The sequence below is a fragment of the Sander lucioperca genome, chromosome 2 (genome assembly GCF_008315115.2).
Source record: "Sander lucioperca isolate FBNREF2018 chromosome 2, SLUC_FBN_1.2, whole genome shotgun sequence".
NCBI lineage: Eukaryota > Metazoa > Chordata > Actinopteri > Perciformes > Percidae > Sander > Sander lucioperca.
In genome coordinates this window covers 1,007,055-1,032,500 of record NC_050174.1, presented here as the reverse complement: position 1 = coordinate 1,032,500, position 25,446 = coordinate 1,007,055, and the positions used below count along the sequence as shown (strand labels likewise).

General features: G+C 42.5%; 2 protein-coding genes across 2 annotated transcripts in view; both read left to right on the top strand.

The window, feature by feature from the left end:
• The window catches only part of gins4 (GINS complex subunit 4 (Sld5 homolog)), a 13,509-nt gene extending 4,543 nt beyond the window's left edge, over positions 1–8,966 (top strand). Inside the window, exons 4-8 of the mRNA XM_031305139.2 lie at positions 61–158; positions 1,576–1,664; positions 5,171–5,261; positions 6,464–6,568; positions 8,550–8,966. Of these exons, the coding sequence (XP_031160999.1) occupies positions 61–158; positions 1,576–1,664; positions 5,171–5,261; positions 6,464–6,560 (375 nt within the window). The 3' untranslated portion in view covers positions 6,561–6,568; positions 8,550–8,966. The remainder of the gene's footprint in view (positions 1–60; positions 159–1,575; positions 1,665–5,170; positions 5,262–6,463; positions 6,569–8,549) is intronic.
• Positions 8,967–21,147: 12,181 nt separating this feature from the next.
• On the top strand, positions 21,148–24,093 carry zgc:77112 (uncharacterized protein LOC406459 homolog). Its single transcript, XM_031305128.2, has 3 exons — positions 21,148–21,199; positions 21,324–21,400; positions 22,767–24,093. The coding sequence occupies exons 2-3, from the start codon at positions 21,387–21,389 to the stop codon at positions 23,620–23,622; spliced, it is 870 nt and encodes a 289-aa protein (XP_031160988.1). The 5' UTR covers positions 21,148–21,199; positions 21,324–21,386; the 3' UTR covers positions 23,623–24,093.
• The last annotated feature ends 1,353 nt before the right edge of the window (positions 24,094–25,446 follow it).

Sequence of the window (25,446 nt, the reverse complement as noted above, 5' to 3'; positions counted from 1 at the left end):
TCTGGTTTCACTCAGTCCCTGTCGACAAAGTCTCCTGATCTTTGTGCCCCGTATGTCTAGATTGAGAAGTTCTTCCCGCATGTCCTGGAGAGAGAAAAGTCTCGAGGGGAGGGAGATCCGTCGCTGCTCTCACCCGAGGAGTTTGCCTTTGCCAAAGAGTGAGTACGCCGGGTTTTTCCTGGCTCAGAGTGGGCCTTTCAGGGGGGACACACATTAATGGCGTTTTTCCATCACATGGTACCTGCTCGACTCTACTCGCCTTTTTTGGTTTTCCATTATGATAAAAAGTCCCTGGTACCTGCTAACGGGTACTTTATTTAGTACCTCCTCCGTCGAGGCAAAGCAAAAAAAGACAAGTAACAACAATACAAAAACAATGGCAAGAACCCGCCATTTTTAAATAGTTTTTAGCCTCCAGCTTCTTTTGAAACAAAATTTGCCACATGCTGAGAATCAAAAACAACAAAAAATGTCACTTACCCCCTGCAGTCCTCCAAAGTACCCCTAGGGGGACACGTACCCCCTGCAGTCCTCCAGAGTACCTGTCGGTACACGATCCGTTCTGCCTGCACGATCCGTTCTGCACATGCGCAAAATGTTCGCGCATGCGCGGTTGTACGAGGATTTACGACACTGCACGATCTGTTCCACACTTCCGGTCGACAGCCAAGCTAACGTTAGTTTAGCTAACAGCTAATTCGGCTAACCGCTAGCTGATTGTAGCGGTCTGCCTTTAGCCTCCACAGGCAAGCTAACGTTAGTTTAGCTAACGGCTAATTCGGCTAACTGCTAGCTGAGACAGCATGTAATAACTTTAAAAGACCCTCAAAATAAAACTTGAAAATAAACGTTGACATATATAACAAACACCTAACATATATAACAGCTGTTACGTCAGTTCTACTTTACTTGTGCTCATTTAAAATACAATCACTCAATACTTGTCTTTATTGTTATTACTGTGAAGTCTTAATTTAGCTGTAGCTGCTTTTCCCATTACGTTTGAGTTAACGTTATTTTAGACTGAATCAAGCTGTCAGCTAGCAGTTAGCCGAAGTAGCTGTTAGCTAAACTAACGTTAGCTTCCCGGTGGAGGCTGGCCATAGGCTAGCGTGGAACAGATCGTGCAGGTCGTATCCTCGGTAAAACAGTATTATCTTGCGCATGTGCAGAACGGATCGTGCAGGCAGAACGGATCGTGTACCAACAGTACCCCTAGGGGGACACGTACCCCCTGCAGTCCTCCAGAGTACCCCTAGGGGGACACTTACCCCCTGCAGTCCTGCAGAGTACCCCTAGGGGGACACTTACCCCCTGCAGTCCTGCAGAGTACCCCTAGGGGGGCAACGTACCCCCTGCAGTCCTCCAAAGTACCCCTAGGGGGACACGCACCCCCTGCAGTCCTCCAAAGTACCCCTAGGGGGACACGTACCCCCTGCAGTCCTCCAAAGTACCCCTAGGGGGACACGTACCCCTATTTGAGAAACCATGTAATAGAGTACGGTCAGAGCTGATTGTTTCTACTACTGTTTTTGTGACACTTGAGGTTTAAAAACACATTTATCTGGCGTGCAGGTACTATGCGAACACAGAAACCTACCTGAAGGCTGTAGCGCTGAGGCGCATGCCGCCCAACCTGCAGACAGTGGATATGCTCAAAGCAGGTAATGTCTATTTACTATTTTCTATATTTTCACCTCACAGGCTCTCTATATTTACCCTTCAGTCTTGAATAACTTGTGCCAGAAATGCTGCTTTATTAGCATGCACTGGCAGATGTTTGCATTTGCTCTGACATTTTCACTGCCCATCGCACTAAAACTAAATGTATTCTAACTAGTGCAGTGCCCGTTGAAAATGTGCCTGTTTGGAACGGGCCGATTGCTTGGTCTGTGGTTTTGCTGCTTGTAGAATTCTCCAAAACCAAATTGTAACGCAGAATTACTTACAGAAGGACCCCGAACCACTTAATATGCAACACCACTGTATAGCCTACTACTGACTTACAGTGTACTTCTACATCAGAGGAAGACATTCTGCTCCTATATTTACCTGACAGAATTTAATCACAGAATATTACAACTAAAATGTGGAACAATCAGACGGTTGCTTCATGGAGTCACTGCAGGGCGCTACTCATCCGGCCCGTTATGAGAGCTAATCGGCACCTATCGGCGTTAATCAACCACCAGAACCGGACCGAGTAGCCTACAGAGACAATCTCACATTTAGCCGTGTGTGCGAGAAAACAGAAAACATTTTAGTGTTGTCTTTTTCGTTAACGATATTGCATGTTGATGACGGCAGCGTTGTCTCGTATTATCGTTAACGAGTTGGAACACGTCAGCTGAGGTGTTTTTCCATACAGGTTTATTGGCTTGATGGTTAAAGGAGAATTCTGGTCGATTTCAACACGTAGCTCTGTTGTTTGTTGTCACGTAGTGCTGTCAGTAGCGAGAAATACGAAAAATAATGAGTGTTGCCTACACGAGTTATGCTCCTGCTACAGTTCGCACCCAGTCGGCTGAAACAGGGCACGTTTTAAACGTGTTTTTAGCCTCTTAACACGTTTGAGATGTCATTACAAGTGCCTACCCATGTGAAGTGATTCCTTCCGAGTGAACACAGTGAAAATGGCTGCAGTAGATGTGAAAGAAATGCATAAAAGTTGTGCTAATTCCGCAAAACTGCATCGTTTTTTTTGGTGGAAAAAATACATTTTGGAATATTGGATTGTATGAGTTCGACAGTTGACTTGTGTGGGCTTCACCGGAACTAAACAGAGGTATGTGAACTGGCTGAATTAGCACAACTTTTATGCATTTCTTTCACATCGACTGCAGTCCGATTCACTGTGTTCACTCGGAAGGAATCACTACACATGGGTAGGCACTTGTAATGACATCTCAAACGTGTTTAGAGGCTAAAACGTTAGGGCCCTGACACACCAACCAGACGGGCCGACCGTCTGCAGAAAAGCCAGTCGGACTGATCAGTCGGGTCCCCGAGGTCCAAAAAGTTCCTCAGAACACACTGAGGAGACGCAGACTTGAGCGTACGCTCTGCGCGTGCGTGAAACGTAATACGTCTCCATAGCAGCAGGCGGCGCTTCTCTGTATTGTTTCCATTAACAGTCTGATTATTTCCCAGAAAATGAGAACCGGCAGCTGATTGGACGAACATGTCACGTGGTTCTTTTTTTTCTCCGGAAATTCACAGCCAGACTGTCATGGCGGCTTGTTTAGAATACGATCTCATATTGTACTAAAATAGTTCACTGAAACATGTTTCTGAAAACATTTTAAGAGAGAAATAGGCCGTGCAGTTTCTGAATCTGTCTTCATTTCAGATCAACAAAGGTCAGTTTAAAAGATTTTCGTCAGATTTTGAGAGGCTCATCCGCTCCCCATTTCCGGGTGAGTCCCGACTGCCCTGTCTCCGACTGAACACGTCAGGTCGGCCCAAATGAAGGCCGACGGCTCCTCGGACGGCCGACGGCACGGGACACACGGAACAGACTCGAGTCACGGACCTCGCCAGACGGCCCGACGCCCGATTATTGGGCTGGTGTGTCTTTAAACCTGCCCCGGTTCAGCCGCCTGGGTGCGAACTGTAGCAGGAGGATAACACGGTGTAGGCAACACCGATTGTTTTCACCACAAACAACAGAGCTACGTGTTGAAATTGACCAGAATTCTCTTACGTATGGATTTGATCGGCGGGGGTGTTTTGCCGACGGTAATGTTATTAGTGTTATAAGTTAGCAGTATACTTAATTAACCGGACCCAGGGTGAGTCTGATGAAAACGTCTGTGTCTGCCCGGTCAGCTATGAGATAGTCTGCATTAGATAGAGGGGTTCAGTGGTGGCCTAAAGGTTAGAGAAGCTAGCTTGTGACCGGGAGGTCGTCGGTTCAATCCCCAGACCGACAGGATAAAATCTGGGTGGGTGAAAGTAAAAGTTGTTCCTCCCTCATTACCACCACTGAGGTGCCCTTGAGCAAGGCCCTTAACCCCCAACAGCTCCAGTGGAGCTGCTCAGTGGCCAGCAGATCAGACTGTGGTTGTACTGGGCAGCTCCCAGGTATGAATGTGGAACTGGGTGAATGTGACAGGTTATCGTGGCGATCGACTGACCTGGATAATAAAGGTATAAAGTTATTAATTTGTTGAATAGATGCTGCATTAGTAGAGAAAGAACAGCACAGCAGTATGTTTGTTTGCTTTCGAGGCTGAGATGACGCTAAACATTAGCAGTAGGCTAACTTACCTCAAGCGGTTAAATCACTGACAAAAATAAACGCAAGTCCGACCCAAACGTCAGAATCAGAACCCTAAAGGATCGTCCATGATCCCAAACGCACCTCTGATTCATATTTAGATAATTTAATAACCGTTAAACGTAGAGACTTACTGATTGCTGCAGCTAAAAGCTAACGAGTTAGCCGTCACAGGGGTGTCTCTGGTGTCTTTCTAGCCTTTACAGGTGATTTTCTATCCAGCCTGGAACTTGTGCCTTTTTTCGTGGTTGTTGAGCATTAAATCCAAACTGTTACATCCCAGATTTATCCACTTGATGTCCATAATTCATCACGTTTTCGGTCAGTTCTGCCGCTAACTCCGTGCTACCCATAGACAGTAGGTGCTACCGACAAGGGAATCTCCCATGATGCCTTGGTTTATGTTTTCAACCAATGGGAAGGCAGGTCCGTCATTTTTTTGTCAACTGTATAAGTTATAAATACTATCGGTCGATTAATCGGTAATCGGCAAATACGGCCCAACCTGGCTATCGGTATCGGTAAAATCCACTATCGGTCGACCTCTAAAAAAGATGTTTAGTGCACCCGACTCCTGGATCAAATTACAACGCTCAATTGTGCCTTTTGGACAATTTAGAAATCTGGGTTTAAACTTGCAAACTTCTACTTGTAATTGCTTTATATAATTGCACTTTATTTTGCATCCGTACTATCCTTATTTATTTATCAAATCATTTCCCAATTCAGAAAGTTTTAATGTCTTTCTACTTTTCTTATGATGATGTTGTTCTGTGTTTTGTCTTTGTAATTTGACTCGATGTGGTCGTAAATGAGGGTTGCCCCTCAATGATCGCTCGAGTACAAATAAAGGAACGCTCAAGTAAAAAACCCAAATTGAATTCTTCCCAGTGCCTGAGCCCTGCCTGGACTCGTTTGTGTTTCTACGAGTGAAGGAGAGACAGGAAAACATCTTGGTCGAGCCTGAAACTGACGATCAGAGGTACGTTTTAATAGTTGTCATTGGTTTTAAAACTTTTCCACATCCAGTACTGTTTTTTTATTTTTCTGCAAAGATACCGAAACAGCTGATATGATCTCTACTTAGGATGGCAGTAGCTCAGTCCGTAGGGAGTTGGGTTGGGAACCGGAGGGTCACTGGTTCAAGTTCCACTATGGACCAAAGTACAGAGTGTGGATTGGTAGCTGGAGAGATGCCAGTTCACCTCCTGGGCACTGCCAGGTGCTCTTGAGCAAGGCACTGTACCGCCCCCAACCACTCAGGGCGATTGTCCAGCACTGGCAGCCCACTCACTCTGACATCTCTCCACTTGTGCATGAATAGGTCCTGAGCATGTGTGTGTGTGTGTGTGTATTTCAGGCCTGTGTGTAGTGATTTCAACAAAAACAGAGTGTAATGGTGCTTTTCCACCACATGGTACCTGCTCGACTCTACTCGCCTTTTTTGGTTTTCCATTACGAAAAAAAGTCCCTGGTACCTGCTAACAGGTACTTTATTTAGTACCTCCTCAGTCGAGGTTCCCAGCGAGCTGAGGCGAGCCGAAAAGGTGACGTGAAAGCGACAGACGGGGGTGTCCTGAACAAACCCGCTATTTTTAAACAGTTTAGCCAGCTGTTTTTTTTTTTTTTTTTTTTGCTGCCTCCAGCTTCTTTAGAAACTAAATGTGTCTTCTGGCAACAACACACACCTTCCACGTTCTGTGTGTGTGTCGCGTAAGGTCACAGTAGTTTACTGCGGCGCCGCTTGTTTCAGTTCTGCGGAGGCTCCAGTCCAGGCAGAGCTTTCGCCGTATCCTACGTACACACACACATGCTGGCTCGACGCACACACCAGCTGACAAATGTATACATCAGGCCACATATTACACAGGCTACGGCGAAAGCTCTGCGTGGAGCCTCCACAGAACTGTAAAACAAGCTCAAGTGGCCTGATGTTATACTTGTGCGCTGGTGTGAGCGTCGAGCCGGCAAGACGACCAGCCACGCTGAGGCGGTACTAAAATCTGCAACGGAAAACGGACGCACAGTGTGTCGAGGCGAGTAGAGTAGAGACGAGACGAGTCGAGCAGGTACCATGTAATGGAAAAACGCAATAAATTATGTATTATATATTTCCCCACTGGGGATCAATAAACAGTATAAATTAAATTAGTATAAAATTAATTACTTTTCCTCTTCTGTCAGAGAGTACGTTGTAGATCTGGAAGAGGGCTCTCAACATCTGATGCGGTATCGAACGATCGCACCGCTTGTTTCCAGCGGAGCCGTGCAGTTGATCTGAACGTCGAGGTAAGTAACAGTGAGTCTGTGTGTCGTCGTCTTCATTAACTCAACGCTGCCCTCACACCCTCCAGTACTGACATCTGCTGATTAATTTCTGCAGCTCTTACATTACATAAGCATCTGCTTTGCAGTGACATCTGGATTCATTTTTAGCTCTCGCTGTTCTATTTTTTTGTTGCAGTTTTCATTGTCTTTTGCCAACAGATTATGAAAGAAATGTCTCCATTAAGAACCAAAACATGTTTACAGTAGTGATGGAACGATACACACAACGGTTTTTTTTGGGCATTTTAAGCCTTTACTGGCAGGACAGATGAAGACATGAAAGGGGAGAATGACATGCAGCAAAGGGCCGCAGGTTGGAGTCGAACCCGCGGCCGCTGCGTCGAGGTGTAAACCTCTATATATAGGCGCCCGCTCTACCAACTGAGCTATCCGGCCGCCCATGGTTCACGATTTTAAGTTGACAGTATGCTTTTCTCACGATTACTTCTAACAGAATGAGCTACAGACAAATGACTGAAATATTCCTCTATATAACTATAAATAGAGGACTCTCTGTGCATACGTGCATTTTAAACAAATTGCAATATTCTGCGATATATTGCAATTTATTACCTTTTTTTTTTCCCAACTTCAAATTTTTCCCAATTTCGAATCATGTCCCCAAAAGGAAACTTTGTCAATAGGGGTGCACGATTCAGAAAATGTCACGATTCGATATTGATTTTTAGGCTCACGCTTCGATTCAAAATCGATTCTCAATTTAAAAAAAACTATTCACAGGCGCCCGGATAGCTCAGTTGGTAGAGCGGACGCCCATATATAGAGGTTTACTCCTCGACGCAGCGGGCCCAGGTTCGACTCCAACCTGCAGCCGTTGCTGCATGTCATTCCCCCCTCTCTCTCCCCTTTCACGTAGAGATGGTCTGATACCATTTTTTGCTTCCCGATACCGATTCTGATACCTGAACTTGCGTATTGGCCGATACCGAGTACTGATCCGATACCAGTGTGTCATATATTTGATTATGTTTTAACAGCTGTATACTACTATCTCTGTATGGATGATATGATGTATAACAGCTGTATACTACTATCTCTGTATGGATGATATGATGTATAACAGCTGTATACTACTATCTCTGTATGGATGATATGATGTATAACAGCTGTATACTACTATCCCTGTATGGATGATATGATGTATAACAGCTGTATACTACTATCTCTGTATGGATGATATGATGTATAACAGCTGTATACTACTATCTCTGTATGGATGATATGATGTATAACAGCTGTATACTACTATCCCTGTATGGATGTGATATTACTTCTATCTTTGTGAAACATGAACAAACACAAACAATGAATGTCCCAGAACTTTCTTTTATTCTCCAGTTTGACAGTCAGTTATAACGGAAACAGAACATAAATAAACTACTTTAACGTAGATTTTCTTTAGGGCTTTATTACGTGGTATCGGATCGGTGCATGAACTCCAGTACTTCCCGATACCGATACCAGCATTTTAGGCGGTATCGGTATCGGAACATCTCTACTTTCATGTCTTCAGCTGTCCTGTCAAATAAAGACTGAAAATGCCCAAAAACATAATAAAAAAAAAAAAGATTCACAGTATGTAAATGTAGTTACTTTTCCCATGTGATTGCAGCACACATACAATAAAAAAAATAAAAATAAATAAATCGCGATACGAATGTGAATCGATTTTTTTTGCACACCCTTATTTGTCAACATCTGTTTTATCTAAAAAGATCATTTTATCTCACTTACACATATGTAATAATAGATCGATACTTGGCGTCTGTGTATCGCCACAGAAAATCACTATGCTGTCGATCCCCCCACCCCACCCCTACGATTCAACATGCATCATTACATCCCTAGTTTAGGCAGATTTGTAATTTCACTGAACTACACTATCGAATAAATTAAAACCTAGTCTTTCTTGTTGTTCCAGGTCTGTCTATTGGTGTGGATGTGTTTGGCTCCCGGAGGTCAGAAAAATGAGCAGTGGCCTATTTTTGTAATATGAGGAACATTAACCTGCAGAGATTACATCTGGGAATGCACCCATCTTCCTCACTTGTTGTTGGGATTAAGGACAAACTCGTGGGACGCTAACACGGACGTTTGCGGCTGCATGTCTTCCAGACAAGTTACTCTGTGGAAAAATAACCGCAAACATTACTCATATTGTCAGAAGTGTTTGCTGACGAACGAACCCTGTTCACCAAAGCAGCGTTCGCAGTGCTGCTGGGTTATTTTTGGATCTTTTTAATCATGTCACAACATAAGTTTGGTTACATAATCATAATGTATTCTGGTGTGTTGGTGTCTGTGAGGTTGCTAAAGAAAAGTCTGTCTAATCTGCTGATTAATTTTGTTATTTTTATCTAGTTGAGGCTCAGTAACAGCGAAGACATTTCATCAGTTTGCTTAGCATCACATTGCGTAGCAACTAGGATCTGTATCTTTCAAACAAACATGCAAAACACCGTTTAAACTTTAGACTAGTATTGAAGTCCACCGATTTAGTAGTAGGTAGTTGCGTATTATATACCAGGGCTGTAGTCAAGTCCACCTTTGTTAAGTCCAAGACCAGGACTTGTCGAGACCGAGTCCAAATGAGAGACGGTCAATACCGAGACAGAAACAAAAGAATCCTCTTCAAGTCCACTCACTTACCTGTTTATTATTTATGTGATGTGGGAGATGGTATATCTTCTACTTTAAGATGATCATTTTGCTTTATTATGTGTAATAATAATCAAAAAGCAAGTGCAGAGTAACACTATAGGATCAAATTAGGCCACATTATTATTTACTTAAAGGTGCTGTAGGTAGGATTGTGAAGATCCAGGACTTAGCCAAAAAATGTGAACATCAACAACTTCTCAGTCCCTCCCCTCTTTCCGCTAAAGCCCAAAACGGTCTCCTAAGCCCCTCCCCCCACAAGGGAGAATGAATGCGTGTGCATGAGCAGTGATTGACACGCAGTTAGACACCCCCCCTGGCCCTGATTGGTGCATCTGAACAGTTAGACACCCCCCCTGGCCCTGATTGGTGCATCTGAACAGGGAGCTGTGGATTTTTGTAAATCTCACTCCAGGCTGGAGGTGGAGCCAGAGGAGCCGGATTTTTTTTTTTAAATGACCTGCTTCATGTAGTTCTACTGGAACATAGGGTCAGTTTCAGAAAATATGACAGAAAGTTAGTGTTATAAGTCTTACCTACTGCATCTTTAAAATATAAAATGGAAATGTTCCCATTCTTGAACTTATGACTTGTCCTGAAGAATCCAGAGTACAAAGTGCTCGCTGACATTGTGTCTGTTGCCAAAATGAAACCAATTGATGCCTGATGATTGAGGTGTATGATGCAGCCAGGCGTGTACCAGGCGACCAATCACGATGCCCGTTCTAAATGGATTTTGAATTAAACTAATAGCTGTTTTCTGAACCACCGCGCTTCATCAATGGTTTTGTTTTGAAGGAGGAAGTTACTTTAGAAAAAAAAAGCATATAGTGCTGGACTCGGTCGGGACCAACTACAATATTTGGCGAGTCCGACGGCCGAGTCCGAGACAAGTCAGAGTCCAAGATGAGTCCGAGACGACAGAAAAGCTTCTCGAGTCTACAGCCCTGTTATATACCTGAGTTATGTTTTGTATAGGGCTGCAACTAACGATTATTTTCATCGCCGATTAATCTATCAATTATTTCCTGGATTAATGGATTCGTTCCAAGATGACGTCCTCAAAGATATTCGGTTTACTGTCCCAGAGGAGAGAAGAAACTAGAAGACGCATTTAACAAGCTGGAATCAGAGAATCTCTTCTCATTAAAAATGACTAAAACTGATTAATGGATTATCAAAATAGTTGTAAATTATTCATTTAAACAGTTTACAACTAATTGAGGCATCTTTGCAGCTCTAGTACCTACCCAAGTTACACGCTTTAAAGTGCGTGTATGTTTGAAAGAAAGTTGTTTCTTTTGATCGCCATTTTATAATTACGTCGACCTTTTAAATCAATATTTCTTACTGTCATTATAAAGGTGCTCTAAGCGATGTCACGTGTTTTTTAGGCGACAACATTTTTTGTCACATACAGCAAACATCTCACTATCTGCTAGCTGCCTGTCCCCTGAACACACTGTAAAAAACATCTCCTCACTATCTGCTAGCTGCCTGTCCCCTGAACACACTGTAAAAAATATCTCCTCACTTTCTGCTAGCTGCCTGTCCCTGAACACACTGTAAAAAAAACATCTCCTCACTTTCTGCTAGCTGCCTGTCCCTGAACACACTGTAAAAAAAACATCTCCTCACTATCTGCTAGCTGCCTGTCCCCTGAACACACTGTAAAAAATGTGGTCTCTGTAGACAGCCCAGGCTCCATAAACTGGCCAACCTGCACCACCAAACATAACAAACAGCGTTCCAGCCAATAACCGACGAGAAGGATTTGGGGGTGGGGGTTGGGGGGGGGGGTTAGTGCGCGGAAGGGATGGGGAGGGGACGGGATGAGGAGGAGGGAGGGGCAAGCTAGCCTCGTTTTGTTTGAAAATACTTTGAACGTCAACAAGAAGTAACGTCACCCAACATCGCTTAGACCAGTGGTTCCCAACCTTTTTTCCTTGGCGCCCCCCCCCTACTTATGTCTAAGAAAAGCTGAGCCCCCCCCTCTGAAACCGAAGTTGAGGTAACTTTCCCTTACTTTCTTTTTTGATACAGAGGAGTTATCAGCACTTTTACGTTTCTCCGCCATGTTTCATTCATAAAATAGTGATGCCGTGGCGGCAGGAAAAACGAGGATGATAGCAGCTAGCAGCTAGCAGCTGACCTGATGACAGCAGGGTCCCAGGTTAAGAGGTCCCGGAGGTTTGGCCTACTAAGTAGCCTGCCTACAATTTTAGAACAAAAATATATAGTTTTTATACAGACTTTTGTATACATTATATATTCTAGTGTATTAGCATAATTTCTCAAACCAGATAAAGAGTTGCGCCCCCCCTGTGATCTTTGCCGCCCCCCTTAGGGGTCCCCGGACCCCAGGTTGGGAACCACTGGCTTAGAGCACCTTTAATGTTAATGTTAACTTTGCATCTCTCTACCTCGGCTACCACATCCAGAATTGTAAATATGTTTTTAACTCTCATCTGCTTCACAAGTTTAAAGTTTAATTTGGCCCTGAAAGGATGTTGTCTTCTCTGAGACATAATTGTTGTAATAATATTGTTATGTAAGAGTCCCAGAGGTTGTAATCAGTGCTTATTGTTTGCCCTCACACAAATTGCCCAGTTTTATAGAACTAATTAGGGACTGAGGGAGCGCCAGGCTTTGCAAAACTGAACTACGTGTCAACAGACTGTCGTCCTTTTGACCTGCTCTGCTGATCCAGCTAATATGGAATCCTATAATCCAGTGTTATTATTATGAGATTAGGAATAATACACTGGGAGGGTCTTGATGATCTATCCAGGAAAGACTCTAGACACGTGATAACATACAGAGAAGCAGTTAGAGAACATGAACACAACTATTCATATTAAAATGTTGGGAAATGAAAGCAAGGTTCTTTTAGACCTAAAAAAATGTGGTTTTGAGAAAAATTGTAAATGATTGAATGTTTTTTTGTATTAAACGCTGCATCCAACATAATCATTTTACAATTTACAACTTTCTGGACTTAATTAGTAAAATCTTGACTAGTATAACCTCTTGTAATCAAATCTTAAATCATCAAAATGTCCTCAAGTTTGTTGTCCAAAAACATCTCATTAACCGTCAGACACCGTCCTATCAGGACCCAGACCTAGAGTTGTGCTCATATGTTTACATACCCATGCTAAAGTTCTAAAAAGACTAAAAAGAGGAATAAAAAAACATCTTTTGGAAATTGATCTTAATGCCTTAATTAAAAAAATTGCAAAAATCCATCCTTTAAGGACACCAATTTTCTTTGCGAATGAATAATGTATCGTAAATAAATAAATGTTCTTCCTTAAAATACAGGGGGCATAAGTCAGTACACCCCTATGTTAAATTCCCATAGAGACAGGCAGATTTTTATTTTTAAAGGCCAGTTATTTCATGGATCCAGGATACTATGCATCCTGATAAAGTTCCCTTGGTCCCCACATCATCACATACCCTTCACCATACCCCCACATCATCACATACCCTTCACCATACCCCCACATCATCACATACCCTTCACCATACCCCCACATCATCACATACCCTTCACCATACCCCCACATCATCACATACCCTTCACCATACCCCCACATCATCACATACCCTTCACCATACCCCCACATCATCACATACCCTTCACCATACCTAGAGATTGGCATGGTTTTATTTCAGTTAGCCTAATATCTGGTTTGATTTGCATTGAGAGATGATTTTATGGAAAGTACCCCATGCCAATCTCTAGGTATGGTGAAGGGTATGTGATGATGTGGGGGTATGGTGAAGGGTATGTGATGATGTGGGGGTATGGTGAAGGGTATGTGATGATGTGGGGGTATGGTGAAGGGTATGTGATGATGTGGGGGTATGGTGAAGGGTATGTGATGATGTGGGGGTATGGTGAAGGGTATGTGATGATGTGGGGGTATGGTGAAGGGTATGTGATGATGTGGGGCTATTTTAATTCCAAAGGCCAAGGGAACTTTATCACGATGCATAGTATCCTGGATCCATGAAATAACTGGCCTTTCAAAATAAAAGTCTGCCTGCCTCTATGGGAATTTAACATAGGGGTGTACTTACATATGCCCTCTGTATTTTACAGGGGTGTGATTCTTCCGGATAATTCCGGAAATCCGGCTTTTCTGACCTGAAAATGAAGCTCTCGTAAATCATGCAAATCCGCTTGGGGGGGGGTGTCGCAAGGCACAGGTCGGGGGTATTGGTAAACATAATGACCGGTCACTGCTGTCAACGTTTTTTGTGCCTCTGACTCATGTCTTCATATCACTCCGCAAGTGGTCCATTAATTTGTCACGATGTAACTTCATTCAAAGCAGAGCTCCACCAAAGAGCCTGCAATCGTTGCGGAAGGTTATTTGAACAAGAATTTTGGACGTGTGGGGGCGAACTATCTTCTTAGCTGAAGCCGACAACGGGACAATATTTTTATTTTATGTTGGCAATGCAAGCTGAAGCGACGTAGCAGATGACGTTGAGAAGTTGCAGTGAGGGATATTTTAGGAGCACCATTTTTGGCAGTGCAGAAAGGTAGTGGCCCACACTAACTTAGTGTTGAGCCGGGAAACATGGCTAAAAGAGCTCTACAGTGAAAAGATGTGCTGGGCGAGCCGTCAGTCGGTCGAAGCTAACAGAAGCTAGCTGGCGTAAGCTGACAGCTGACCAACGCTACCAAGTGATCGGCGGAGACAGGGAGTACATGTATTTGAAAGAGTCCGGCAGTTGTGGTAGACGAAGGTCCAGTCGGGAGATTGGATGGAGAGTCCACTGAAGTCCACTGTGGTCTGAAGGGCTAATCCTCGCTAGATCACTAGCTAGTCGGGAGGTTGACAGCTAACGTTAGCCAGCTGAAGCTAACAGTCGATCGATGGTGAGTAACGTACGTTACACAGGCTGGCAGCAGCACAGAGTCCAGAGTTGATAAGTGTGTGTGTGTGTGTGTGTGTGTGTGTGGGGGGGGGGGGGGTAGAAAGGTGTTGAGAATGACCAACACCTAATCTTAAACTTAGTGTAGCTACTTAATTTGCTACGACCCGATCAGAGGTTACTTAAATTGAGACGTTCAGTCAAAATCAAGCATGTCACCTTCAAACGGGATCTCTGTTTGCAGGGTTCAGGCTGGACCCTCCCGGTGATCATGCTGCTCTGGGGGACCGGCTGTACAGTGAGAAGCCGCTGCTGACCGGCGCAGAGCTCTACCGGAACTCTGACTGCTGTCTGTCCGCGCGGCCGTCTGACGGCATCAGTATTAAATTGAGACAGTTTTATTAGCGGTTAAAAACGTCTCGCGTTAAATAGTAGTCTAATTCGGTACAGTTGGTTTTAACGCCTGATGCGAAGTGTAGGCCTATAGGAGTACACATGAAAACCCTGAACAAGCAGCGTCGCTCTGCTCTGTCTTTCTGCTGTGCCCCATTCACGTAGTAGTTTTACACTATGTAGATTAAACTCTGCAATTAATCCGCGGTTCACATGTATGTATGAACTGTGGTGGTCCGTTACACTCTAGGCTGTATTCAACATCACTGATTAAGTAGCCTAAGTCAATCATACAAACAACTGGACTTTAGGGTCAAGTGTTGTTGTATCCGGCCCATGTCCCAGATGTGAAAGCCTCCTTACTGGACTACTGAATATAATAATATTCCATTATATTTTGTATTTTGAATTGTTACCTGCCACCAGAATTTTGTGATTTCCTTGCAATAAATATTGACATTTTTACCATAAATTGGTGCCTAAAAATGTATCAGAATGCAGGAATCGAAGTCTTTTACCCTCAGAATTTCCTGGGGGAGGACGCCCAGACCCCCTCCGAATTTGTCTTTGCGGGAACACACAAAGCAGGGGGGCTGCTTTGTGTGTTCCCGCAAAGACAAATTCTGAGCAAGGAAAAACCCTGAAGTATCATCACAGACAGCCATTAAAAACATTTAAATTGCAGAGTTAGAGTTATAACTTAATATGTACAGTGTCAACAGAGAGAAACACGGACAATTGAACAGACAGTGACAACATACATACTACATACCTACATACTGTAGAGAATGACAGTAACAGCATACAAACGGCATAAATAAAAATTTGTTATAAACGTGTGCTCTTTAAAAAGTAGAAAGCATTGTTTGCCAGTTACATTAAATGTTTAAAAATCCATAAATGTCCGTGGGTGGGGCTGCATGGGCGTGGTAATGTGGGCTGGTGTGGGTGTGTGTGTGGGTGTGTGTGGGTGTGTGTGGGTGTGGGTGTCGTAGTAAGGAGAGAGAATAGGAGAAGGAAGTTTGTGTGAGGTGGACCTGGTCACCACAGACCCAAATCTTCTCAGCTGTTGCTACTGTCATATGCTGCACTGTCTCTTCATGTGGCACTATTATTATTTATATTATAACAAGGTAATGCAATGTGTAATCAAGTGATGACTGATTAACAGTAATGTAAATGCTAAATGCCCTAATACCTACATATCATGTAAGACTCAATTTCTCCATTTCTTTGCACAAAACTCTCCAGAAAGTGCCATTTAATGGTTTATTTTTTTTTTTTTTAAATGAGGGGGGGGCTGTCGCAGCGTCATGGGTGCGCCGTATATTTTCCTGCTTTTTTGTCCTTTGCCAATCACACCTATGATTTTAAGGAAGAACATTTATTTATTTATTTATTTACGATACATTATTCATTCACAAAGAAAATTGGTGTCCTTAAAAGGTCGGATTTTTCCAATTTTTTTTAATTAAGGCATTAAGATCACTTTCCAAAATATGTTTTTTTTTTTTTTTTTATTCCTCTTTTTATTCAATTTTAACATGGGTATGTAACCATATGAGCACAACTGTATAACTAATCATTGAGAATTACTACGTTTTGATGGAGAGTTTCTGCAGCATTTCTAACCTTTATAGCACTGGTTAAACCAGGAAATTCAGATCATTTACATGCGTTTTATCTCATGTGATACTATTAGCCAATCAAATCTGTGCATTGCGACTCGAGTCAGCAGCTGCGATCCAATAGTAACAAACAAAGAATCGTCCTAAACACTTTTCCGTCAACTCAAAGGAAAAAGCCGCGAAGTCGTCTAAAGAGTTGAAGGAGAATCCATAAAGATAAAGTCAAAACTAAAATAAGATTTAAAAGAAGAACCTCGGAAGAAACTAGACGAGAGACAACCGTTAGAAGTAGTCGAGTCAGGGAAAAGTCATTTCAGATGGCGTGTTCTAAAAAGAGAAAAGTAGGAAGCGAAATCAGAGCTTTTCTGAGCAAACGTGTTGTAACCTCTGGTGGATTTGTGAGGACTATGTTAACTGCTCCTCAGATCTCTGCAGGGTAAATCCAGACAGCTAGCTAGACTATCTGTCCAATCTGAGTTTTCTGTTGCACGACTAAAACTACTTTTGAATGTACACACGTTCCACCAAAACAAGTTCCTTCCCGAGGCTATTTTGCAGTGGCGCCATCATTAGGCCGCTAGAGTTGTGCTGCACCTCGCCTGTTAAACGGGGGAAAGCAGGCGGTGGCAAAAAGCCGCGGTCAAGTCGGACAGATTAAAGCCGTTTCCGGCAGCCTTCAGTCTCAACAGGAAGTCACAGAAACGATGATCGATTCTGCGCAGGCTCATCTCGAACGAGTCTATTGTGTCTGGTGCTTAGCGCCGCCCAAGACGATTGTGATTGGTTTAAAGCAGGGGTCACCAACCATTTTGAAACTGAGAGCTGCTTCATGGGTACCGAGTCATACGAAGGGCTACCAGTTTGATACGCTCTTCTGAAATAACAAATTTGCTCAGTTTGCCTTTAGTAATATATGATTATTAATGATTAATGATACTCATCTATGTGAAGACACTGATTACGTTAATGATTTCTCGCAATAATTATCAACAATGACTTAACAAGGTGGGAAACAGATTTTAGAACAGGCCTGAGGGCTACTCATGTGGTCCTTGGGGGCTACCTGGTGCCCACGGGCACCGTGTTGGTGACCCCTGGTTTAAAGAAATTACATTTAAAGGTGCACTATGAGTTCCTGCATGGTTTCAGCGTGATTTCATTTTTTGTCTCAAATCGTAGGCATCTCTCCTTGATCTGCTAGCTGCCTGCCCCCTGAACACACCGTGAAAAAGCCCGGTCTCGGGAGACAACGCAGGGGTCGTAAACAACGTCAACAAACACTAGAGGCACAGGCTGTGCACCAAAATACAACAAACCACTACAGCCAATCACAGACAAGATGGTTGGGGGAGTGGGAGGGGGTTACAGAAACATGGGGGGAGGGGCGAGCTTGCTCTGTTTTGGTTTGAAATTTACTTGGAACGTCAACAGAAGGGACCATGCAGGAACTCATAGTGCACCTTTAACCACAGCACGGTTTTCTCCCATCCAGGAATGTTGTGTGGACTAGTCAGACCTTCCTCCGCAGCGCTGTGGAGGAGGTTTCACGTAACGCACGGTCCACACGTACTTTGCAGGGATTCTTGAACAGCTTCCAGTTGGGTGACTGCTGTTGATGTGAAACCCGGCCCTCTGCATCACACATACTGACGTCAGTCTATGATACTGACACTCTCTCGGGGAAAGATCTTTTCGGGACAGGAGCTGTCTGAGATTAGAGCCGGTATGACTGACTATGAATAGTTTCCACAATGCAGAGTAGAGTTAACGCACTGTAGACCGACTCAGTCGGCACGGTTATGAGGAGACAATACAGATTAATTTCCTTTTATTCCAACTTTAAACTATGTTCCCCAAAGGAAAACTTGAGATACATTTCTGCGTTTGTTCATCTCACTTCAGTTTTTTATCATTTTCTTTTTATTTCTTTAATTAGCACATCAAAAATAATTTGTACATAATAACCAATCTTTTATAAATAAAACGTGCAAAGAAGACAAAAAAAATGATTACAGTTTAATATGTAACAACAAAGTCTCAAATATACACATATACCATATCAATAAAGACAAAAAACACTGGAGAAAAGAATATGAAAGAGAAAAATCTAATGATAAATAAACCAACAATAAAAGAAGGAAGAGCTGAAATATAAAATTTTAAAGAAATTTAAGTTGTTGAAGTGTTCTACCTACTTTTTTAATCGGATTAAACGAGAAGCAGCAGTGCAGTCGTGATGTGCAGTGTTGGGCAAGTTACTGAAAATTAGTAATTAGTTACTTAGTTAAGTTAGTTAAAATGTGCCTGTGCATATACTGTGATATATACGGTAGTTAAAATGTGCCTGCGCATATACTGTGATATATACAGTAGTTAAAATGTGCCTGCGCATATACTGTGATATATACAGTAGTTAAAATGTGCCTGCGCATATACTGTGATATATACAGTAGTTAAAATGTGCCTGTGCATATACTGTGATATATACGGTAGTTAAAATGTGCCTGCGCATATACTGTGATATATACAGTAGTTAAAATGTGCCTGTGCATATACTGTGATATATACGGTAGTTAAAATGTGCCTGCGCATATACTGTGATATATAAGCTAGCACCCAAAACATGTGTGTAACTGCTTACTTGTTACTTTCATCGGGAGTTCAGAGTAAAGAAGACTAAATGATAAACTGCCTCCTTCGTTATCATTTTACAATGTCCACACTTCCAGGAGAGAAAGCTCATTCTATCCGCACTATCGGCCAGGCTGTGGTTTAATGCTCATTGTTCGATTGGTGTATGATTGCGCCACCATAAGGTCCTGCGACGTTAGATCAGAAACAGCTAAAGTAGGCCTATCTGTCTTCTTGTCTGCAAGCGTTAATCTTTCACAAAAGAGGGTAACGCGAGTAATGAACTCATTTAAATTTCAGTAATTGTAATTTCGTTACTTGATGAAAAAATAATATTTAGTTACACGCTCGTTACCGCTAAAAGTAGTGGAATTACAGTAACGTGTTACTTTGTAGCGCGTTGCTCCCAACACTGGTCGTGAGTAAGAAAATGATACCGTTTGACTGTTAGGTGAAAGGTCAAAAATATGTGAAGGCAGAATACTTTAAGGGCCTATCTGGCACCCGACGCAGCGCAAAGCCCGAAGCAAGTGTCTTTGCTAGTTTAAGACCGACGCAGTTGTCAATTTCCCGTCCAGCGCCCACGTCGCTTAAATAACAAATGCACCTGCACCCATGTGTGCGCCCATGGGTGTGCTGGTCTTACAGGGAGGTGTGTTCAGGTGCATTCTGGGAGTGCTGGTCTTACAGGAAGGTGCATTCTGGGCGTGCTGGTCTTACAGGGAGGTGTGTTCAGGTGCATTCTGGGAGTGCTGGTCTTACAGGGAGGTGTGTTCAGGTGCATTCTGGGAGCATTGCTATCTTGAGTGAAGTGATCGCGCCATTGACCAACAAAAACCTGGTCTAAAGTCAATAACGCAGCATTTCTTTGTTATTTTAACAGTAAATTAGTAAAATGCGTCTAGACTCGTGCACAGCGCACACACACTATGCTTGTTACACACACAGGGACGCACAGCAGCACACACACATGCAGAAGATTACAAATAAAAATATTACGGTGCAAATCCTCCATCATAACAGCAATGCTCCAAGGTCCAAACGCGCCTGGCTTTTAAAGGGAATGGGAGATGATCTCTGATTGGTTTATTGCATGTTACGCCCAAAACACACCTCTGACTAATGAAGACACTAAGTACAACCCTTTAGGACCATGCGCCCGGCACACGGACGCTTTATCCGCCGTCAAACTAGCAAAAGTGGTTTTGGAGACGCCCTAAACGCACCAGCGCCAGGCGCTTCACGCCGTACGCTCAGCTCGTTAAAATAGGGCCCTAAAAGTTAAATTCTCATGTGTAATTTACATAATAAAAGATCCGATACTTGGCGTCCGTGTATCAATACGGTGCCACGGAAAATATAGCAATACTCTGCTGCTGATTTAGTTTCCCTTCCCCCAACCAACTAGTTATGACGTGAGACATCAGAGACGTCATTTCACAAAAACATGTTCTGGTCTCGGCAGTAAAAGACAGAATTAAGAGTACGACTTTTTAACTTCTTTTTTTACATTTTGTCCGCGTTTTTTTTCCACTTTTTGTTCATGTTTGCCGCTTTGTTCACACTTGTGACAGGTTTTTTTTACGGTTTACATTTTTTTCCATATTTTTGTCTTTGTTTTCTGCTTTTTTCAACCTTTTTTTTGACAGTTTTTATTTTATTTTTTTTTTTTTTATGCTTTATTTAAAAAAAAAAAATTGGGTTATATTATGTTTGACCGGGCTTTTTGGAGCGTTTATCAATTTATTTTGATATTTGATGTTTTTTCGACATTGTTTTCATGTTTACCGTGTTGTTCACATTTGTGACAGTTTTTTTTTTTTTACGTTTCACATTTTTGGCATTTTTTTTACTTTCTTTTCCACTTTTTTCAACCTTATTTCGACAGTTTTTCATTTTTGACGCTTTATTTCAACATTTTTGGGGTTCTTTTATGTTTGACCGGGTTTTTTGGGGGCGTTTTTTTTTTTTCATTTGAGGCTTTTTTTCCCACATTTTTCAACAGTTTTTTAATTTTTTGTTTTTCATGTGAGTTTTATTTTTAAGTTTTGAAAGTTTATTAAAAAAAATTTGGGTTTCTTTTATGGGTTTTTGGGCTTTTTTTTCACATTTTTCAACAGTTTTTTTTAATGTTTGACGCTTTCTTTGTTGACTTTTTTTAGTAACGCCTAAGTTAACTGTTGTTGGAAATGATCTGAAGTTTAAACTAAAGGAGGCTAAAACAACATTATGACAGAACCAGAAGACGTAGCTGATTGGTCCTGAGAGGAGGGGGGGGGGGGGGGTTTAACGGAGGTATAAATAGCATGCTGTGCATTCAGAGGCATGACTGGGACTACACACATCAACTTGCTGCTCATGGGAGTGTGTAAGTAAGATTTAAAATATATTTGATAATTCCTCTCACATGTATCAGATCAATGATTTTAAAATATTCATCAAAATACTTCCTGTTTTAAAACAGACATTCAATGTTTTTCTCTATTTTAAAGAACTCCAACCACAACATTGAGGATAATATTCCCAGCGCTCCACACCAGACTACCAGGACGGAGATGTCCAGTACAACGTAAGCGCTTAATGCAGATTGTGTAGTGTGTAGTGATTCTGTTGCTGTGTCACTTCTTTAATTATTATCAAAGAGTGAGGGTGAATTTATTATAAATTACCTTAATCTTGTGCACATATGTGCAAAAATAAAAAATAAACAAAACAAAATACATCCCATTCATATACACATTGCCATTCATGCCTCGCTTTTATATATTTGTTAATCATCCTACGTTTTAGTATTTTTTTAAATCTTTGTAACGTGTAACACATTTTTACTTCCTCATCTAAAAGATTCCACAAGTTTACTCCTTTTGCTGATATACATCTTTGTTTTACATTTGTTCTAATCTTTATCTTTATGAACATGTACATTCCCCTCAGTTCATACTTGCTCTCTCTAATCTGAAACTGCTTCTGGATTAACTCTGGAATAATTATATTTTTTAACTTTAGAATACATTATTTGCATTGGGAACAACAATCTTTGAAATTGGTCCAGTATTAAGCAATACAACAAGTTGCAATGTAACTTCAATTGGCAACTGCGCACCTTCAGTTTGCGTCTACTAAAAGTTCTGTTTTTACCACTGACAGACTCAGATTATTATTCTAAGTGTCTGACAACATTATGGAAAGGATCCTACAGAGATAGACCTTTTTTTTGAAGAGTAAGATCCTTTTAGTTTAACATGAAACAGCTCTGAAATCACCATCACCAAACCTCACCAAACTCCATGTAAATAATCAGGACTTTTAGCATCGTAAAACACACTTCATTCAAAGTTGACAGAATCAAAATAAAACCCTCAAAAGCCGTCTTGGTTCATCTTTCCACTGTTCCAACAATCACCACTCTGGTTTGGTTGAAATTAATCCTTAATTCACCCATTTACATGTGGAGATATGCTGGCTCTATACATGCTAAAAGTCCTGAGTATTTACATGGAGTCTGGTGGGTTTGGAGATGGTGATTTTGGAGCAGTTTCATGTTAAACTAAAAGGATCTTACTCTTCAAAAAAAAAGGTCTATCTCTGTAGCGATCCTTTCCATAATGTTGTCAGACACTTAGAATAATAATCTGAGCCTGTCAGTGGTAAAAACAGAACTTTTAGTCAACGCAAATTGAAGGTGCGCAATTGCACATTACATGTTACATTGCAGCTTGTTCTGCGTCTCGCGACTGCAGCAATCTCTCTTAATACTGGACCAATTTAAAAGATTGTTGTTCCCATCCGTCACTTAGACACAAAACATACGGAGAAAAACAGAGTTACCCTTTAATGCCCCTCATTAATAACAGCACAATTGCAATATTTACAGAAGTTTAATCACACTTCTAGGGCAGCAATCTTTATTGAAATCACTGTTTCTCTCTTAGCAGTTTCCTGCAGCCGGCCGGCCTCAGGTCGATGGCCCAATCTGCCGGACTTGCGGAGATTGCCGTCAGGCTGTGTTTGAACCAACGTGAACATCTGTGTCCTCACGTTTGGGTCCCCATCCTGAAGCCCCAGCGCCCCTGCATCCGTCCTCCAGTTTCAGATCTGCTGTCCTCCGACATCTTGACCCACCCGCTCCTGTTCTCCTTGGACGATGACTCGGACGACGACTTTTGGCTCCCGATCAATAAGAACAAACGTGTGATCTTCGCCGACTCGCAGGGATTGTCTCTGACGGCCGTGCAAGAGTTTTCCGACGAAGAGGAGCAGTCGGACCTCAGCCTGCTGCCGTTGCTGCAGGGTTTGGGAAGCATGACGGAGGACGGCTACAGCTGCACCGTCAGCACCTGCTGCCCAGGAACTCGGCTCAAACTGGGCTTCCCGCAGCCTTCTGCCGATTTCAAAGCCTTTCGTGCCAAGCTGGCAGAAAGCATGGTCACCCTGGAGAACTGCAGCGTGACTGAACAGGAGCTGCGAGGCACGGTGCGAGTCAGGAACATCAGTTTCCAGAAGGACGTGCGTACACGCATCACCTTTGACTCGTGGCAGAGCTACAGAGATGTGCCGTGCACGTACGTGCAGAAACGCTTCGGAGGGCCTCAGACAGACATCTTTGAATTCGACATTGCCATTCCAAAAGTGCTGGATGCTAAAAGGAAGATAGAGTTCTGTTTGAGTTATTTGCCAGCAGGACACAGCGAGCCCTTTTGGGACAATAACAACGGACAGAATTACAGCATTGCCGTGTGTGTGAGCTCACATCTCTGTCGCGGGAAGAATCCAATGCCTACCGTGTGCTAGAAGACCTGGAAAAGGCTTTGAAAAGACTAAAGTCTGATACCATCTCCCATTTAAAGACACTGAGTTGTATGACCTCCCTACTCCACAGCAGACAGAAAACACCTTTACCTTATCATACGCACCAGCCCACTGGGAAATAGTTCTCTCGACGCGCCTTGCATCCTAGCCACTGAAAGCTCTATGGTGATTACATCAGGAAAGTGATTAGCCATTGTATATGTGTAGGTGTGTGAGGAAGTTGCCAGCGGAGAGCCAGCATCTTTTTATCTGAGGTTAGGCCTGCTAACTCAAAGCGCACAGATTTGTCGATTAAATCAACTTATCGATTAGTCGACCAAATCATATATGAGTCGTATGGGTGTTGTGCCTTCCAGACACTAGAAGACACTAGTCTCGCTTTGGCAGACCTTCCTCCACAGCGCTGCATAGGAAGGTCTGGCTACTCCACATCCAGCATTCCTGGATGGGAGAAAAACGTGCTCAGATATCATAGTGGGGGGTCTGGGTGTCCTCCCGAGGGAAGTTTTGAGCAACGACTTCATTTCCTGTATTCAGATACACTTTTATGCACCAATTTACGGTAAAAATACCTTAATTTAGCCAATTGAAGAAGAAAAACACAGACAGCAATTCAAAATATATCAAAAATATAATAGAAAGTATGTTGTTGTGGGTCATTGGGCATTTTTAAGTGGCTATATGGAAATCCTGACGCTTTCTTAGTGGGTATACTGCGTATATCTGTTTATCACGTAGACTACACCACTGCTTACTCCTAACGATTGAGACGACGGGAGCAAGACTCGTGATTTCATTCCCATATTGGAAATTAGTCTGCGACAGTGGAAAAAGTCGTTTGGCATAAAGTCGGCATAAGTGAAATGGAATGACTTACTCATCCTGGGAATGATCCTGATGGTCCTGGGTAAAGATGAAGTGGATTTTTTTAATTATTACATTTGAATTTGTTTTGTATATAAAAAAATAATCTTGAAAACAGGTCATTGCATTCCCTTTTCATTTGTATTTCTCTTTCAGATTCAGCTCGTTCTCTTGTCATGTGCTACGTTCTAGCCAGTCACCAGCGCATGCATTACTGGTGTGCACCAGGCACCGGAGGGATCCCTTTCACTTTGGGCATTTCTGGGATTCCCATATAGGTCAGAGATTACTGGGTAGGGAATAACCGAAACCCCACAGCAAGAGAGAAGCTAAACTTAGCTCAGCGCTGTTTATAGAGTCGAGGCTCGCTGTCACAGAATGATTGCAGGGAAACGTTTGTAATACCATCATCCCTGTTACCTTCCTCCTAAAACCCCAACACACTGTACAGCCCTGCTTTCGTTGTCACATTGCGCCAAATTTTTTGCCGTAAAATTCTGTCGTGCAGCATTTAGACACTGAGTTACAATTTCCAAATTTTAACTCTCCAATGAGCTTTTTAAGAAGCATCAACGCATTTGGCCGGGAAGCTGAAAACTGGAAAGATACAATGCGACGTTAGTTTTAGACATTTGGCAAAAATAAGACAAAACATCTGGCAGTGACTTAATAGAGAGAGATTTTTATAGAGAAAGTAAATCTGCAATGTTTTAAAAGGGGCATGCTTCTAGCGTTTGCACGTTCAGCTTGGATCAATCTAATTTCTCTGAGAAATCACATCAAACTTGTACAACATAAACATAAAATCAAACATCTTAAAGGGGAACTATGCAGTTTTTTTTTAGCTTAATTTACCTTGACTGAACAGCTTCGGAGTTATTGGAATGGTTATATGACTTTTTTCAGGTTGAATGGTGGTCGTCTTGCTCCCCCCTAGCGCCT